Below are 18,906 nucleotides of genomic sequence, written 5' to 3' on the forward strand. Positions count from 1 at the left end.
TTCTGTGCTGAGATGACCATATTTGGAAGAGATTCTCTTGCTGACTTTGATAATTAAGAGCAGAAAATGAATTAAGAGTAGCCTGAAGCCAGGGGTTTTGGTTCATGGGGATTTTTTTTTCTTAAATATAATTGTGTCTTCATTACCTGAACATTTTGGTCATGTTTAAGTAAGACTGAAGTGATGATCGGTGAGCAGTAGTGTGGCTTCATACTGGAAAAGGAGCTATACAGATGTGATATTTGCTTTGAGAGGTCAGGCAGGAGTGTCTGTGGACTCTTAACTGCAGATCACATTGTAATTGTACAGGTTAACACCTGTAGAGGGAGAAAGGTGGATGAGTCAATCGTTCAAAGCTATAGACAGTGCACAAGACAGGTGAAGGCGGGGTGGAGTGGGTGTAGAGGAGTGTCAGGGGTGATTTGTGACAAGGTTTACAAGATTGTAATGAGACCTGCTATGATGTATGGTCAGTGTCATTGTCTCCTGACAAAAAGACAGGAGGCAAAGGTGGAGGTGTGAACATTTTCACTGGTAGTGAGTAGAATGGACTGGAGGGGTGAGCAGTTTGGAGACAGTTATTATAGAGACATGCTTAAGATGGTTTAGACGTGCAGAGGACAGAGAGTGGACATATGGGACAGAGGATGCAAAAAGAATATCTCAGAGGAGTTTCAGGATATTAGAGATGGAGGCAGATGATCCACTGTGGTGACCCCGACAGGCAGCAGCCAAAACAGACACGAAACAAGAAAGCACGACGACTCCTCTTTGAATTTTGACCTAGCTACACAATCTGTGTGAGCAGAGAAAATATTTATTACAACATAATCATTACAGTAATGTTTTTTCCAACTTGTACAGATTCACGTAACAAATCTCTTACAGTAAAGTCAAATTTAAGTGCAAAACTTCTGATAGCAATAATGTATGTACAAAAACAAAAAAATCCCTCATTTCTCTACAGCAAACAGTAGCCACATTAGGGTAAAGAATTAAAAAAGCAGTAGTTTTCCTGTTCCCTTTTAACTGTTGTACAGTAATAGTACAAGAAGTACAGCAGGCAGTACATGTGGCAATCAGAAACTGATCCAAGTCAGACAAAATAAAGGTGAAGTGTGAAAACATCTCAATCTCAGCAGGTTTGTTGTAAAGAAAGAGCGAATGGGAGGGGAATGGACAGCATATTAAGACCAGCTTTTACATAAAAATAAATCTACAGCTGCATAGAAGCCGATCAGTGTGTGTTGTGAGGGGGGACGTTATGTGTGGCGCACACTCTGTTCACATGGCACGAGTGGCAGAGGAGGTGGGAGTCCAGAGGGAAGCACTGCGAGCCGGGCTTATCGGAGAGCTGCTTGCCGCACTCCTGAGGGTGGAAGAGAGGAGACGGGGCGAGGTCAGCTGTGGCTTCGCTTCAAAACAAAGTCAGAAACGTTAAGTCGTCACTTACCTCACAGTGGTAGCACTCAAAGTGGTAGTCTTTGTTCATAGACACGACCCTGAGGATGTCTTCACTGCCCTGAAACAGCAAACAGAGGTCAGCAGAGCCACGTTTCCAGTGCTTTCCTGCCTGTTCAGTGTCACACTGCTGTGTAAAGTTTGGAAAACTGCCCAAAACAAAGTAAATTATGAACACTTCTCTCCTGAGTTATGCTAATTCCTTGCTGTGGGACAGATTCTGGTTCAAACATACATCCGCTGAATCCAAAGTGTTGTGACACAGCAGCTTTTAGAGGGCAGTGTCTACACTCACGGTTCATGAGTGCAAGCCACAGCTCATTTTTTAACCAGGCCAGCTGACCAATCAGAGCAGATGGGGCCTTCTAGGAGGGAAGGCTTAACCAGATGGGCGCTTAAATGGTAGGAAGAGGAACAGTACGAGATAGGTCAGCGTTACTCACCTCAGTAGGCAAGATGGGTTGTAAACAGGCAGCGCACTTCGGGGCAAAAGTCCTGCAGTGAGACACAGGAGCAGTTATTTTTAAGCAGCAGCACATTCTGCAAAATGTTAAATATGCAAACCTCAAACTTCATAACATCTTCAGTACAGAACAGCTGAAGCTCTTATAGCAGGAGTGTCAAACATAAGGCCCAGGGACCAGGATTTGTCCAGCAAAGGCTCCAGTCTGATCGTTTTGTGCTCGGGTACAATACTCACTTGTTGTAGTCTGCAACGCAGTAAATTTTGCTGTGCTGGTCAACGGTGAAAGGCACCCCATCCAGAGCCTTGGAGCACACCACACAGCGGAAACAACCGGGATGGTACGAGTTCCCAAGAGCCTGCAGGATCTGAGGGTGAGAACAACCAGATCTAAGATTTAAGTTAAAAAAATAAAAATATCAAAGGCTGGATAAGGATCCACCAACTGCAAGGGAGTGGTTGGCTATTGTGAAGGATGTGTGTGTATGTATGAGCATAAAAGGAACAGAGAAAATTTTGTTAGGTTTTACTTTTTCTAGTCTTCCGTTTCTTCTTCCTCCAAACAAAGCAGATTACATCAAAACAGACTACATCGGATTTGATGTAGGCCGCCCAGCTTTGACGATATCTCCCTCATCTTGAGTATAATGGCATCAAAAGCAAACATGTCTCTGACCAGAAAGTACAATCTGGTTGCTCAAAAAACAAATAAAAGAATACAAACCTTGAAGCTGTTCTGAATATTTTCAAATAGCAGTGATTTTTTCCCCCCACCAGTCAAAGACTCACACAGCCAGCTAAACAGTACAGCCATTAATGATGACATCCTGTCACAGCCCTCTACTCCAGCTCCCTTTGCACCGTGGCTCTTCTGTTTAGCATTTTCTAGCTACTTGGGGACAGCTTCCAGTTAAAAGTGAGGTTTTTTTGTCCCCATTGTTGTCAGTCCCTTGCACATAGATGATTACTGGTTTTCTTTCTGTAATGCATTAAAGTCTCGAGTGATTTGGTGCCATATTTAAAAAGTAAAGGGGAAGGGGGACTTCTCATAAAGCCAAAAAGAGCATCAGACTCAGGTAATAATAGGTTTAGCATTACCACACTGTCCTGCCAACATCCTCCACTTTCAATCAGTAATCCAGCAGAGACCAGACAGCGTTCAACAGGAGACAAAAGAATAAACTTTATTAACTTGAATGTTATACTTTAAGCAGCAGTGTTTCCAATTAAGCTCCCGAGTCCAGCAGGAATGCATTTTTCCCCTCTCAACACTGTTGCACCAACAAGTTTTCGAGCCACTGATGCAGAAAATAATGCTTGTGGATCACAGACACAGTGACAGCCTGCTATTTATATTATGGGTATTATGTGGTTCAAATATGGTGAAAAGTTTTAAGATAATCACTGCAGAGCCATTTTTTTTCCCTTTATCAAAAACCCAAGGCAAACATTCCAGGGAAAATCTGTCGTGGGAAACCAACGAGCAGCCAACAGAAGGACGTCACTGAATTTCTCTACTCTCCGAGGGATTCTTCGAAGACATTATGGGAAACGTTGGATGTAAATAACTAAAAGGAAGATTAAAGATTAGAGCGTTTCTTCTGAGTTCTTCCAAATGTTTGGGAGGTTTTTGGTGTGCTGGTTCTCACACACTCACACAGAGCCCTCACCTGTTCGAGAATAAGGTGGCCACACACGCTACACTTCTCCGCAGCCGCCTGGAATCCCGAAAACTGTAATTAAAACAAAGAGATTACTAATATCGCAACCTCAATTCCCCCCAAACCGACTCCGAGCACGTCTGAGTGTGTTTGTGTGTGAGAGAGGCGGATGACAAAACAAGCCTCGGCCTCGACTCTTACCATATAATCCTCTTTACAGTACACAGAGCCGTTGACATTGTAGAAGTCCTTGTTTCTCAGGGTGCGTCCTGCAGATGGGGGCAGAGGTGACTCAGCATAATTCAATCTGCACATTTTTGTGGTAAATGCTTCAAAGAGGGCGTTTGCAGAAGGTGTGGCGGTGGCACAAATTCATCATTAAGCCTGATCATCATTGCTGTGTTTGGTCAGGTGTGTGTCTGTGTGCGTGGGTGGGGGGAAGCCGTACTCACCGCAGGACACGCAGGTGAAGCAGCGAGTGTGATAGAGGTTTTCCAGAGCCTGGCAGGCGTTATCCGCCCCGTACACTCCTTTCCCACACTTCACGCAGGTTCCTGCCGGGACACAAACGCGCATTTAGTCGGGAGCAATGGCTCGGCGGGGGCTCTCAGCGCTCTGTTTACGACGCATTCCTGGAGAATGTGTCTGAAATCCAACTCCACACAAAGTGTCAACACTTGTAAATCCTCTCGTTCGCACCACCTAGGGGATTTTCACACAGTTAAAACCTCGTTACCCATGCCAGCCTGTTTGCTCATCCACTCATGAGTGTCTGCCGAGCCTCTCTGTTATTAAAGGGAAACTCCGCCGGATCTGACTTCTTGGCAGCTTCTCCAGAACATAGACGATTCTTTCTTCTGGAGTTTGGAGACCGAGGCCTGCCTTTAAATTTAAACTTAAACCCCCCACATTTAGAGCAATTTGGAGATTTAACATCATAGCCCTTTTTTTCCTTCCCCCTGCCATGCTGGGGGCCAAAACTACAAAGCAAGCAACGACAAAACTAATAGAAATTAACGCTTGTGCAGCTTTCCTTAAATTGCTGGCCAGTGGCTAAGAAACAAGAAGCTTGGTGGCATTTTTTGGGGCTGAAATACTGAAGATAACCAAGCAAAATGGTCCAACAAAAAAAGAAATGCAAGTAATCAGTGTTACTCCTGTGAAAAAGCTTCAAAAAATGAGCCTGTTTGTCTCTAACCTCATTCCACAATCAAATGTAAAGCAGAAATGTGGTGGCCTGCGCATCACTCTTTCTGTGATCCATTTAAGGGTTGGTCTGAGCTTTTTTTCCCCTTCTCCTTTCTAATGTGGCGCAGGGAGTGCCACACAAATCAAGAATTCCTACACCCTGCTTCTGCGAGCTTGGACAATCCCTCCGATATTTAGGAAGGGGCATGAGCCGGTGCCAAAGCCAAAAACCAAAGAGCCGAAACTTTAAATATAATGTATGAAAACGGCTGCATATAGAAAGAGATGGAAAAGAAAGCGGGGTTGACATTACTCACTGAAAAGAAGGGAAAGAGAAGACTGAACTTAGGGTTTAAAAACAAAGGGTTTTTCAAAATAAAGCTCACTAGGGGCACAAAAGTCAAGTTGAAACCAAAGAAAATGACAAATGTCACACTTTGAACTACATCTGCTCTCCTTTCGTGACTTAAAACTAATCAATAGACACATCACATGACTACATTTGTGTGACTACACCTTGTTCTTTTCACATCATGAGGTGTTTAAGGTGGACCTGTTATTCTTATTTCCATTTTGTTTTAATTATAGGACTCTACTAGAACAGCTTTGCATGAGTCACAGCTCAAAATAATCCTTACTTATCTTATACTGGGTCTGTGTGGCCCCTCGGTTCATTCTCTTCCTGCTTTTTTCTGATTGACTGCCCCTGACAAACAGAAGCTTTCTATGCTCTGAGCCACATCCTATTAAAATAAAACAACACTCGCTGAAACGCATTTATAGCAGCCTGAAGCCTGAACTTTTGGCTCACACACTCGCACACATGCCGCCCTCCATGCTGGAAACTCTGAGCATGTACAAAATGAGTGTGAAAGAGTGAAGCTTAAAAGCTATAAATCGACATCTGTCCAGTTTATGTTCCTCTTCTTCCATTTTTACTTTCTTTTTTCATTATTACTGCGTTTATTTTTTTTAAAAATTTTATTCAGCTTTACACCTGAACACAGGTGTGTGCTGCCGAGCTGAGCTCAGGGCGTCTGTCTTCACGGCTCAGAGCTTCTGATTCCTCGCTAATGGCTGAGAGGAATACAGTATTGTATGTCCCCTCCAGGCACACATACCTGAGCTGAAAAACAGGCTAAGGCACACCACCCCTGCACACGCCAAGGCAGCATTACACACACACATATACACATGACTCACACACACACTGCGTTACTGTGGCCTGAAGTCACTCAAAGGGGGGGGGGACACACCCTGCCACAAAGAAACAATATACACACAGAGACATACGCACATTCATCTAGCCATCCTAACACACACACACACACACACACACACACACACACACACACTGAGAGAACTGGAGCCCTAATCTTGTGTGACTCAGTAATGGCTGGAGCTGTGTTTATATGGAACCATGTAATTTATGTCTGAGTGTTACAGCAGAATTTTGCACTTTAATCGCCGTGCAGATCCGCTGCATTAGCCCTCTGTGCGCGCACCACTGTGGCAAATTGGCAAGATGTGCAAACATCAGCTGACAACCGTGCGTATCTTTTAGCGCACTGATTTTCTTTCCTCTCTCCGGTCAAACACGTCTACTTGTCTGCATCTCGGTTTCTGAAGCCTGGCTGATGTTTTTTCTTTCTTTCCCCTCCTCCCCCCTCCCCTTCTCCACTCCTTTAATGCTTTGTGTGTTATGACCCTGCATGTCTCTGCAGGTTCTGTGGCACCATCCACCTATCCATACACACTCTTTCAACTATTAATCTGTCCATCCATCCATACAACCCTTTCATTTAGAGAGAAACCTGTGATCCGACACCAGGCGGTGAGGACAACAGTAATAACACAGTGAGGGGCGGACGCCGTGGGGATGGATGAGCAGTGAGGCTGCTGGCTCGAGTTAGGGATGTGATTTTACTGTTTTTAAAGTTAAACACAGCTGCCCATCTCCATCCAGTCCCACTGATTTGCTTCTTTTACTTTTTGTTTTGCAAAATAAATTTATAAAAAATAAAAAATTTAAAAAAAAAGGATCTCACCAAAGAACTCCTGCCGGTTTTCTGTTGCCTCTCTCCCAGGCAAGGCTCCTGGCTCCTCCTGAGGTTTGGCCAGCCCTCCTGCTGGCGTGACGCCCGATTTGGCGTGAGGCGTCAGGCTGAGAGCCTGCTCCTTCAGCATCAGGCCCTCCAGCAGCCCATCGCCCTCCAGCGCAGCATCTCTCAGCAGAAGTCGGGTCAGCTCTTCCTGGTATCGGGTGCCGGGCAGGTCTGAGTATCGGGCCCTCTCTCCCATCGTGCCTGGATCTTTGCCTCGTACGCCCGCCTGCTGCTCTTCCCACCAATCTGGAGCTGTCTGATAACACGTTGCCGCGGGACTCCCAACCGCAGGCGGGTAGGAGTGACGGCTATCGTACACACCTGAACGTATCCCTGCCTCCAGGTACTGAGTCCAGGCCTCTACGGGGGTCACTCCGGCCCTGCCCGGGACTCCGTATCCAGTTGCAGAGCCTCCGGTCGGCACAGATGGGGACTGCTGCTGGGTAGGGAGGCCTCCGGATGCAGAATAGCGCAAGTCGTAGCCGAGACTGATGCCACTGGTCCGGTTGCTGCTGCAGCGGCTCCCCATGGGACTCCCTCCTCCTCCTCCGCTGGCCGTGCTGGAGGCAAAGCTGGACCTGGGACTGACCAGCACGGACTCCTGGAAGCTGAAGGATGAGCACGGACTCAGGGTTGGCCCTGGCGGGTAAAAGAGGCCTCCACCTCCTACACCTCCTCCGCTCATATCAGATGGGCGATGTGGTGGATGAGAGAGGGATGCCGGCCGGGTGCTCTCCCACAGATCGTTGCCTGTGCTCAGCCGCTTGTAGAACAGGGTTTCCTGGAGAGACAGGCGTTTGTGCCGCTCAGGCTCAGAGAGGTAGCTGGGCTCAGCCAAGCCGCCTCCGCCGCCTCTGGGCGCCGATCCATAGCCCGCGGCAGCAGGGTATGGTGGCGGGATGGAGAGTGGAGGCGGCTGGGACAGGAGCTGCTGTCGTTGGACCAGCTGCTGAAGCTCCAATGAGTATCGACGTTGATTGAGGGACACCTTGGAGCCGAACGCTCCCATGGGGTCGCACTCGGGACTCAGGCCGGACTCACGCCTAAGGTGGGAATCTACACCTTCACCCAGGTAGCAGGAAGCCCGCTGCTGAGAGGAAGGACGCCTCAACGGTGCCAAGGTAGAGGGGTGAGGCGGTTGCTCAACATCTGGGGGGATGGTGCCCACTGTGGAGGAAGTAGATGGTGTGGTGAGGAGCTGAGAGGAAGTCAACCCCATTCCTCCTCCTCCTCCTGTGCCTCCTCCTCCTCTCCCACTTGCTGGCACACATGGATCACTTGTGGTTGCCGAGGCAAGCGGGAACTGGCCGGGTCTTGCGGGCAAGGCAGCTGCAGAGCTGGGAGCCAGCGGCAGAACGCTGCCCCCTCCTCCGCTGCCGCCCACAGGGACGCCGGCGTTGGCGTTGCTGTTATTGGAGTTGCTGGAGGAGTCGTGCTTTTTCTTCGACACGTTGAATTTCACACTCCCCGAGTCCGTTAGCTTCAGCTTCTCCAGCAGCTTGCTTATCGGCCTGTCCATGATTAAGCCTTCCTGTGCTCCCTCTCACACACACCTGCCTGGGCAAAGTCAAGTCTTACAGCAACTCCCCCCTCTCTCTTTTTTTTTAAATGTTACAGAGTACTGCACTCAAATACAGTGTGAGTGGACGTACAGCAGAACAAAGACTGAAATCTACAGTTTTTCCCTTGTGATGGCTACAATAAAATCTGTAACAAGAAATTAAAAACTGGCCTCGAATCTAGCTCAAAGCTACAAAACAAAAACAAAAGCAGGACCCCTTCTATACAGATACAATAAATACAAAAAAAGAGCAGATAAATAAAAACTTTTAAGACATTACAGGGTGGTTACATGACTTGAGTCCTGTGAGTCACCTGGCTGCCCTCATGTGGTAAATCCACAGGTACAGGTAGGCTGTGGTGAGGAAGAATCCATTGGAGTACAAAAAAATGACTAACACAATTCAATCCAGTCAGGAAACGGGAGAGACAGACATCCAGGAGACTTCTGCGTGGACCTATGATCGCAGAGGGCCTCCTTTGTGGACCCTCATGTGGCTCCACAGCTGCATGGTCTCTGTTTAAAGTTTTTAAAAAGAAGACTTAAATACACTCGAGCCAAGTCTCGGGCTGCTATCGCGGATCTCCTCCAGTCTGGGGTTTGAATTTCCTCTTAACGAAGCACAAAGCGGGGGGAGAGAGAGAGAGAGAGAGCGAGGGAGAGAGAGGTTCAGCAGGATGCAGGCTATCACCTCTTCATGTGGGTCCAGTGTAGACGAGAAAAGGAGAAATCCGCTTGTTCCCAGATAGTCGACTCACCCGACTTCTGCCATTCATCTCAGGGGGAAAAGTTGCTCGGAGGAGGGAAAATAATGACAGAAAAGGCGTATTTTAGCTGTAAGCGAGCCAACGGAAAGCGCACACACCGCACTGGCTTTACACTCCTCCGTCCATCCGCCTGTGCTCGACTCCTTTTATCATTCCCGTTTTCAAAGGAGAAATCCTGTGCGGGACTCGGTAGGAAAGCAGCGGGGAAGTTTGGGAGGACAGCAGGAACTGAGGGGAAAACCGGCGCGCCGTTACACTCGAATCAACCCCCAGCAGGCCGGTGCAGGACTAAAAGAGCCGCTCGTGATAAATAAAAATCCCTCCCCGTGAGCACTGCACAGTCGACAACTTTGTTTCTTTCTTTCTTCCCCCTAAATAATTACTTACCTCCCCCTTCGCCCACAACGTCGTCAGGCTAACGAAAGCGCGACCAAGCTAGTTCCGGTTACGTTTTTTCAAAATAAACCCCCTCCAGACACGTGTTATGTTTTACTCAAGCAAGAGGATAACAGGAGCGCCTTTGTAGCATGGGTTTGTCCCAGATACGAAACAGTGCTTTCGAGTAACGTTTAAAGTGCAATTTTGTAGTTTACAACCCCACAAAATCGGATTTGATAGCCTCTGTGTTGAAAGCGTTAGTTTAACGGCTTTTATATTGAAGGCGGAACATCGCGACCGTTACACTGCGTGTGATTAGTGCGTTCGACTTAACGCATTCTAAACGGCGGCTCGTATCCCCCAACAAGGCCGGAACACCTTTTTACCAGACATGCTGTGTCGTCATTCATAACGCAAAACTCCACACAGGATAACGCCAGCGAGACCGTCTCTACACAACTACATACTCAACATTTAATAAACATCATAATAATATAAAAAGAACACTTAAAAATAATCGAGCCAAGCTAAAACTGTTTGTTTTTTTGTTTTAAAGTTTCCTGTAACTAAATCTTTAAACAAAAATAGATTGAAAAATGTTTCTATTCAGTTTCTGACTTTTTAAATGAAGACTTCAGCCTCACCCAAGGCCTTAGGAACCACTGAGGTAATGTCTAAAGTGGTGGAAGTAGTCATCAGAGTAGGTCAAGGGAGCAGCTCCACAATTCAACACTGCATTTACTTTATAAGCACTGGACAATAAAATACGCTTAAATCCGTCATATAGCTATGCTCTACTTTCATTTTTTTTTTTTTTTTTTAAAAGATTATTTTAACAATAGGCTGTTATTTATTAAAGTGCAAACATAATTATTCTGGCTGCTAGTGAAGTGATCTGCTTGATATACTACCTAAACTTAGTCAACTATTTTATTATTGATTACATAAGCTCCCTAAGAGAGCAATATTTGCCTTAAAAATTTAGTTAACTTGTATTTATTTGTTCACCACTGGTTTAAGTCCAGTAAAATCACATACTTCTACAACTGCACCGTTTTAATGCTCAAATTAGACACTTCCTGAAAAATAAAATTCAATAAAGTAAATAGGGTTCAATTCATCTTAGTTTAATCTTTGTGCTTACATCAGTCATGCAGCAATGCATAAAAATAATGGTTTATTCAAACAATAAGTACCAATTCATTAGGTAGGTGTAAACATAATTATTCAGGCTGTTCAACTGTAGCTTCAGCTATGACACTAAAATTCACTGCTTACTTTATATGTGTTATATAAGCTACCAAAGAGATGTTCTGGTTTAAAAAGTTCAATATTTGCTTTTAAAATGTAGCTAAGTGGTATAAACTTAAGGAGTAATTTTACTTAGATCATTTTAGCACTGGTGTATGAGTCCACGGAAGTGACATTGTTGTACATTACAGTGTTTTAAAGGTCAAATCAGACATTTTTTGGGGGGCAAAAATCACATTTCAACAAAGTAAAGAGGTCTAAATGCATCCCCACAGGACTATTGCACATGAGGTGGTAAAACAGGGGCACATGTTCATGCTTGCTTAGCTTCATTTAAGTCTTCATTTATTCTTTAATATATTAGTTTATTTTATAATTGGCCTGTTTTTTGACTTTCACTGACTAATACACTTGGCTCCAGGAGAAGCATAAACAGGACCCCCCCACCCTGGGGGCCCCTGAGAGGGTTAACCTGCCCCGAAGCGCTTCTAGCCATTAGGTTAGCTTTGTGATGGAGCTCTGGATACACACGTATTCATGTGGTTGTGGCTTGGCACAAGCTTAAACTGTGAAATGACCACCAAGCCAAACCAACAATATAAACAGTCCTGTTTTCAGAAATACCCTCATTTTGTCTGTGCTCATATAGGCTGACTGTAACCAAAACCACGGCCCTGTGCAGTTTACTGTAGCGCCAGCTGTAAATCCTAATGTTACAAAGCAGTAATGGAAAGTGACTACACTGAAATACACATTGAGAGTGTAGGCCACTTGGACTTGTCTACTTCAAAATAAGAGTGACATACTGCAGTTTTTTTCACTTCTTCACTTTAACTGACACCAATATTTACTAGTTACCTTTGAAATTAAGACTTCCTCTTTATTTTTTCAACTTCATGCTGTTAAAGCACAACCAAAAGCACGTATATTTTCGGGAACAAGCACCACCTCGCTCTCCCTGCACATTAATGCATCAACACCGTAATAATAAGCTCTTAGCTTCAAGGATATACATCCCTAATGTTTCCCAGTTGCTTGTAGTTCATTAAGAAGCCTCTGTTTTGACTCAGAGCGCCTCTCTGGCCCTGTTTAACATTTATAATCACGTGTTGTTGCACATTAGAGTCACAGCAAGTGGATCCGCGTCGTTGAGGCAACGGGCCTACTTTGTTGTACCACCAGCCTGTGGAATGCGCGGAAGGACACGGCGCGGTGAGGCGGCCGGTAAATTTTTTCAGCGTGTCTGAGCTCTCCAAGGACGATACAGAGTAAACATCCCGCTGCTATTTCAGGACTACCCGGCATTAGGCTGCGCGGATTCCGGCCGATTTGCGGCACTTTGACGGAAACACTAAAAAACACAGCAAACCCAAACACAGTCCGGCTGTATGCGACCCCGCTGCTGTGTTTGCAGGAGGCTCGCTGACCTTTCAGTTTATTTTATTTTTAAATATATGCCCCTCAGATCTCTTCCACACGGATCCCATCGCAGCTCCTGCGGGTTTCACCGGAGTACCTTGCAGCAACCTCTGGCAACCTCTGGCGCTCGCCTCACGGCTGCGAGTGGGAACTTGTCTGCAAAGCTAACAGAGAAATTCTTCAGGGCTTAGTGTCGGTGCTGTTCATACAAAAACAGCACTTTGAAGAGCTGCGAGAGCGGCCGTGCTCTGCCGGTAATGATTACAGACAGGCACGTGAAGTGCAGGCCCATCTATCTCCATCACTGTGTATATAAATCACTCACTATTTGTATTATTTCTCTTAAAAGGTAGCTGCAAATAGAACAAACACAGCTGCGAGGTGCCCCACAACCTCAAGTTTCTGGCAAAGACCATCAGCTTTTCCCAAATGTTGATTTTGGTAATTTTATGAGCATTTTGTTTTGTTTTTTTTAAAAAAAGTAAGACTGAAAAAATGTGGAGATTTAAGCCTATGAGCTTGTTAGGCCTACACTTTATTTTACAGGCAACATGTTCTAAATTCAATTAGGTTCGGATTATTTATTCAGCACCAAAACGCAACATCAGTCACCTCAACAAGCTTCATATTGTAAGGTTAGAGGTCCTAAAATAATATGGGTGCTGCGACAGCAGGAAAGAAAAACTCCCTTTTAACAGGAAGAAACCTGCAGGTTCAGGGAGGTGTGAACAGTTGGGCTGAGGGAACGAGAAAAATGGCAACACTTACCAAAGCAAACACAAAAAGTTTAATGAACAATGGTAATCATACTTACCTTAAAATTGGAGGCACAGAGAACTAATATAATTGTTCCTTTGATGTTTTGGACACTTAGTTTTCAATGTTTCCCCCTTTTTGTGCTTTAAAGGCCCCAGCTGTGGGTCAGCTGATCTCACATTAAGGCTAACCTTGTGCGGGATCAAAGCATGAAAAACCTGTTTTTTACTGCTCTTATCACATCTGACATGCTAAAAAATGAATAAATCACCAAAGCTGTTCTTTGAAAGATCTCACTCCTATTCATTTCCATTATAACCTCATTATAAGTGGCGTTGCACTCACTCAAGAAGCAGGTGCTCCTCAGACGTGGAGCGCCACGGGATGACCACAGAGGCCTGACTGGTTTGAAGTCAGCGAGTACGATGGGGATGAAAAGAAATCAGCCTGCTAAACATTCCCAGATGTCTTGCTTCATCACCTTGTCGTGCCTTTGATATGCCAGCACCGACCACGCCATCCATAAACCGTGATCACACAAGAAAAGTGTGCTGTAACCAATTTCCCCGGCACATATCTGCACTTCCAGCAAGAAAAAGCACAGGTGCCACATTAAACAGAAATGCTGCGTGGAAGCATTAACAACAACATGAGCTGCAGCCATTAAAGTTGTTACTTACAGCTGCACCTTTCCTTCACAGGTGGGCTGCGATGGTCCCAATGCAAAGGTTTCCAGCTGGATTAACCTCTTAAAGGCCCCCAAGGGGAAGAAGAGAGCTGCTGGGCCACTATTTACCCCTCTCCTGTCTGCATTGTTGCCCGTGTGTTCCCACCACAGAGTACACACACCAGACTCCATCAGACACATGTATGGCAGCTTTTTGTGGTCATTTTAAACACACATAGATTGAGGGATATGTACCATGTGTAAAGTTTTAACAGTTCTTTTATACATTTAGCAGTGCTAATGATCTGAATAAGTCTTTATTTCATTTGCTGCTATGCAACTGTGGAATGAACTGCTGACCCCTCAATCCACACACAACCACACATTCATACTTTACCTCTTTTCTCTGTACACTTCAATCACTTTGTTTACCTCACATCCACTGAAACCTTTAGATGAACCGTTTAACTTCATATGCATGTCTTTGTACTAGTGAAGGAAGCTGGGGACCTAAAGCATACTTGCAAGCTCATTACTAAAAGGCCCCAACAAGGTTTTATACCAGGATCCTTTTACAGCCCACCGTGTGGTGTTGTGCGTGCTTGTTTAAGGTCACATTTTCATCTGTAAGGGGGGAACATCAGTCCTGAAAGTATGTTCTAATTAGTTATACTTCTTGTGTGCTTTCCCCTAATTTCAAATACAATTGTTGAGAAACATTTGAAACAAAGAACACACCTTTAATGTTTTAAATTACTTTTTATGCATGTACACCTTACTGTCCAATTTATTTGAATGTATTTTAATTCAGATGTGTTAAATTAATTTAATTAATGTATTAGTTTCTTTATTTAATTCGTTTATTTTTTGTATATATTTTATTGGACACATAGATTGTCTTATTGTCTTGCTGCTTGTCAATAATAATGGATTGCATTTATATAGTTTTTCGAGACCCTCAAAGCGCTTTACAATTCCACTACTCATTCACTCTCACATTCATACACTGGTGGAGGCAAGCTACAGTTGTAGCCACAGCAGCCCTGGGGCAGACTGACAGAAGCAAGGCTGCCATATCGCGCCATCGGCCCCTCTGGCCATCACCAGCAGGCGGTAGGTGAAGTGTCTTGCCCAAGGACACAACGACAGACAGAGCTGGGGATCAAACCGGCAACCTTCCGGTTACAAGATGAGCTTCCCAACCCCATCAATCACTGTCTGAATGGAAAAAAAATCCATAATTTCGAAATTACATTATTACAAATGAGGAAAACGAGGCTTAATATATTATATATACTTTTTTCATGAAAGCTTTTTTATGCCACTGGGAAAAAAAGCATAATCCATGAGTAGGAAGAATATAATTTGGATTTAATAAATCAAAATTTCAAGTTATTTTGTCACTATTTATAGATAGTAATTCGACATTTTGAGATTTTTACTGATGGATGTGTAAAAACAAGAATGACGGGGCAAAGTGAATAACAGGACCTCGGTGTGTCTTTGGCGCCCCCTGGCGGTAGTCTCAAAATTGTGCAGGCAACATGGCGGCCCCCGTAAGGACGTTGTGCTGCTCAGGTGAGACAGAGGTTATCCTCACATATTTCCCTGTGTGTGTGTAGTCGGTTTCATCGCTGAAGCTGAGTGTGGTAGCTGTAATAACCTGCTTTTACCAGGCTCCCTGCCTGTGCGAGTGACCGGCGTCAACGCGGTGATGTTGACGAGCAAAGCTAATGCTAATGCTAACAGTGCGTGTACCTGCTCGTAAACGCCACATATCTAATTAAACGGGCTCGTGTAGGTGACTGTTTGTGTGTGATGTTGTTTTCAGTGCTGAGGTACTCGAGCAGACAGTTCAGCACAACGTGTGGAGTCCAGGCTGGAGAGAAGTGGCGGAAAGAGTGAGTTCACTGTCATTTAAATAAAGATTTCAGCTGTTTGAATGTGGATTGATCGACTGGATGAAACCTTTAATTAAAACCTTTAGACACCCTGACAGCAGCCTCACAGGCAGGAGTGAATGGTCGTCAGCAGCAGCTTCATTATAACACATAAAGGTTGCACTCACAGCATCACAACAGCATGAAGTATACGAGGAGAAATGCAGATGTTTCATCTTTTCTTTGTTTTTAAGAACCTGGGATGGAGTCAGGTTAAATGTGTAACAACTGAAAACCATTTAAAAACGAGACTGTGCAGGTTTATTGAAGCGTGTGTTATCTTGCAGACATGGACTTGCTAGAAGCGGCACAGAGTACGGGCCTCTGACAGATCTGCCTGATTGGTCATTTGCAGGTATTTATATTTTTTATAGAGAAAAATAAAAATCTGTAAAGCTGTATTGTTTGTGGACCATCTACAGGACATCATTTAAAATGTAAATAAAGGAAAACAGAAGAAGCAGCTACTTTTGTCTGCTGTTTTACTCACAAAGGGTTGACACAGTGGGTAGCTCTGTGTGTTTGATTGGGAAGATTTTTATAGCAGATGATCCTCTGACTGCATCCTACAAGGGATTCATGTGTCCTCCTGATATCAAAGCAGGGTTCTTTCACTTTTTAGGTGAATGTGTAAACTGCTACACCATGGAGGCACTAAGTATGTGGAGACAAGCAAACACTAAAATAAAAAAAAGCAAATTTAGGGTCATCAGTTAGGCTAATCTTTGTCATATAACTGGATTAAAATGCTCCAGAAAGCGTTGACGGCTCACACAGGGTGGAGAGATCCAGACGCTTTTAGATCTCCACACAGAGAGCTCCAGTTGCTTTCATCAGGACACCTGGCAATCAAAGCAGCCGCGTCTACAGCAGTATCCTGGTGGATGAGCTGTAAAAAAAAAAAAATATATATATATATTGCTTGAATTCTAAGCAAAAAGACATCGTCCCTGGGTGGGCTCGAACCACCAACCTTTCGGTTAACAGCCGAACGCGCTAACCGATTGCGCCACAGAGACTGTTGGTCATGTGCAAGTTTCTTTGTGTTTTTTTCCTTGTTATCCTGATAAATTTTGAATGCATTTTGCCTGAAATTATTTGACAAAGCTGCACCAGCTCATTGCTTGTCGGCCAACTTTGTCTTCTTATATGCACAGATGGACGGCCGGCACCTCCAATGAAAGGCCAGCTGAGGAGGCGGCAAGAGAGAGAAGCTCTATCTGTGAGTGTCACATAAAAACCTCCTTATCGTCTTTAGCACTCCCACTCATCTGTTCATCTCTTGTTCTTCTCAGAGACGTATTGTGATGCTGAACTCGGAGGTGGACCGAGGGATGGAGACGTGGAGGGAGAAACAGGAGGAGGCCAAAAGAATGGAGGAGCACAAAAAGTCTCTTTTGCTGAAACCTAAAGGGAAACTACTAATGAAGAAGAAATCTCAAAGTTAGAGGCCGACTATCCTAACTCTGATATTCCATGCTGATATTCAGGATGATGGATGTATTTATGATGGGTTTTCGTCTGCTCTGTCATTTGTGTTTTTCTCTACTCATGCAATAAAATGTTTCTTCTTTATACTCTGTCATGCATTCGTGGTTCCTTGTGGTAACATCTCAGCTCATGTGCATCTGCTTCCACTAGAATGCAGCATTTCTCTTCTGTGAGGACGCGAGCTGGCTCAAACGCCATTTTGTCTGAGGCTGGGTGCAGAGCAGTACTGCTGGGCTGGCAGTAGAAAGGGAGGAGCTGGCACACATAAAGCAGCAGTGATACAGGACCAGAGCGAGGGGTTCACACCGTGGCACGCTGCAGTAACCGTGTCATTAGCTGAAGACGAGGACAAACCCCTCAGTCCTGAGTGGCTCTGGGAGACCTGCTCCAAACTAAAACGCTGATTTGTGTGAGATAAGGTTTAAGAAAAATCCAAGCTATAAAAGCACAAGGTCATGATAACACTAAGCTTTATGGTCAAAGGATCACATTCTTTATTTTTCCTGGGGAATGCACTAAGGAAAAGGAAAATCTGGGGTTTTCATCGGCCCTTCCTGCAAGCCTGGTGCCTGGAAAGACGATTATCCGGCTGCAGGCGAGTTTCTGGCAGGAAGTTTGGAAAGTGATCTTTTTGGTGTTGACTCAAAGTTTTTTAGGTGGATAATGAAGATGCAGAAACACTTAAAAAAGCCAATAAGATGACGGTTGAGTTTCAGCACTGGTAGATTTGCACTGACCTTAATCTGTTTTAACGTGTGAGACGGCACAAAATCCAACCCTGGCTGTTAAAAGGAGCAGCTGTGCCTTTGTTTAGTCAGCATTAATTCGCTGCAATTTTGACTTGTAAACTCAGTATTTACGAAATGAGGTAAGCCCCCCCTTCTGTGCCTGTCTTCTCACCCTCCTTTCTTCCCCCATCCTCACATTTTGCCTCCGTCTCTCTCTCTTTGCCCGGGTCTTGTGCAGACTTCAGCACAGTCCCATGTAATTAGGGCTGCTAGCCGCTGAGTTGCAGATTCTTTTGCGTGGAAGATGGGAAGTTTTTCTCTGAACCTCCCCCCACCTCCTCTGTGTCTTAACGTTTTCATACAGCTGACCAAAGGAGCTGACTCTTTGTAGTGTTACAGCGTGGGAGGACGTGGTGCAGACCACAGAGGGACTTAACAGACAAAAAACAAAACATTTCAGCAAGGTGACTCTAAGTTCACACATCCTCACACCTGGGTCATAAAAGACTCCCGACTGCACCGGCAGTGAGAAATGGAGCTCCTCATTCTTTCTCTTGACTCACTGTCTTTTCACATGGATGTCTTTTCTCCTCAACAGCCTCTCCCTCTCGACTCCTCCCAGCCTCCCCCTCCCCTCTTCCTCTCCTCCCTGTGTTGTTTTGGTTTTGTGGAAATGAGAACCAGATGTTGCTTATTGTGCAGAAGTCAGCGATGGATGGAGGGAGGGAGAGAAGGCAAGAGGAGGTTTGGAGGGGGGGTGTTAGGTGAGGTTACAGGGGCTACAGGATAAAGGAAAAGGTGGGCGCTTGAAGGATGAGACAGATGTGGTTATATTTGAGGATTAGCTGACAGACCTCTGTAGCTTCAGCCGGAGACCAGACATGAGGAGGGTAGATACTTCCTGGGGGTGCAAAAGGTTGGGGGGAGGGGGGTTAGCTTGTGGAGGGTCTGATTCAGCAACTTTGTCCCAGAGACCGCTTCCTGACCTGGGTGAAGTGGGGGTGTGGGGCCGTTTTAGTAGCATGTTTGTCAAAATTACACAGTCTGAGTATCCTGAATGTACACGACAG

General features: G+C 45.1%; 2 protein-coding genes and 1 non-coding gene across 3 annotated transcripts; 1 reads left to right on the top strand and 2 right to left on the bottom strand.

The window, feature by feature from the left end:
* Positions 1–770: 770 nt before the first annotated feature.
* On the bottom strand, positions 771–9,633 carry ajuba (ajuba LIM protein). Its single transcript, XM_006809327.3, has 8 exons — positions 6,822–9,633; positions 4,038–4,139; positions 3,787–3,854; positions 3,595–3,657; positions 2,162–2,292; positions 1,905–1,956; positions 1,454–1,522; positions 771–1,369 (listed from the first exon to the last, which is right to left on the bottom strand). The coding sequence occupies exons 1-8, from the start codon at positions 8,395–8,397 to the stop codon at positions 1,238–1,240; spliced, it is 2,193 nt and encodes a 730-aa protein (XP_006809390.2). The 5' UTR covers positions 8,398–9,633; the 3' UTR covers positions 771–1,237.
* Positions 9,634–15,191: 5,558 nt separating this feature from the next.
* Positions 15,192–17,198, top strand: mrpl52 (mitochondrial ribosomal protein L52). Its single transcript, XM_006809326.3, has 5 exons — positions 15,192–15,255; positions 15,509–15,578; positions 15,905–15,972; positions 16,775–16,839; positions 16,913–17,198. Exons 1-5 carry the CDS (start codon positions 15,222–15,224, stop codon positions 17,063–17,065), a joined length of 390 nt encoding a protein of 129 aa, XP_006809389.1. The 5' UTR covers positions 15,192–15,221; the 3' UTR covers positions 17,066–17,198.
* Positions 16,563–16,636, bottom strand: trnan-guu (transfer RNA asparagine (anticodon GUU)). Its single transcript has one exon. It is a non-coding gene; the product is annotated as a tRNA-Asn (tRNA).
* Positions 17,199–18,906: the final 1,708 nt, after the last annotated feature.

The sequence above is a fragment of the Neolamprologus brichardi genome, chromosome 3 (assembly GCF_056152115.1).
Source record: "Neolamprologus brichardi isolate AB-2024 chromosome 3, ASM5615211v1, whole genome shotgun sequence".
Lineage (NCBI taxonomy): Eukaryota > Metazoa > Chordata > Actinopteri > Cichliformes > Cichlidae > Neolamprologus > Neolamprologus brichardi.

What these genes read in the sequence shown, in the direction of transcription:
- ajuba (XM_006809327.3), bottom strand. Translation starts at nt 8,397, where the DNA reads ATGGACAGGCCGATAAGCAAGCTGCTGGAGAAGCTGAAGCTAACGGAC. An exon ending in TGCGTTGCAGACTACAACAA is followed by an intron (nt 1,957 to 2,161) that starts GTGAGTATTGTA and finishes GTCTCACTGCAG; the next exon opens with GACTTTTGCCCCGAAGTGCG. An exon ending in AACCCATCTTGCCTACTGAG is followed by an intron (nt 1,523 to 1,904) that starts GTGAGTAACGCT and finishes TTGCTGTTTCAG; the next exon opens with GGCAGTGAAGACATCCTCAG.
- mrpl52 (XM_006809326.3), top strand. Translation starts at nt 15,222, where the DNA reads ATGGCGGCCCCCGTAAGGACGTTGTGCTGCTCAG. An exon ending in GGAGAGAAGTGGCGGAAAGA is followed by an intron (nt 15,579 to 15,904) that starts GTGAGTTCACTG and finishes GTTATCTTGCAG; the next exon opens with ACATGGACTTGCTAGAAGCG. An exon ending in AAGAGAGAGAAGCTCTATCT is followed by an intron (nt 16,840 to 16,912) that starts GTGAGTGTCACA and finishes TGTTCTTCTCAG; the next exon opens with AGACGTATTGTGATGCTGAA.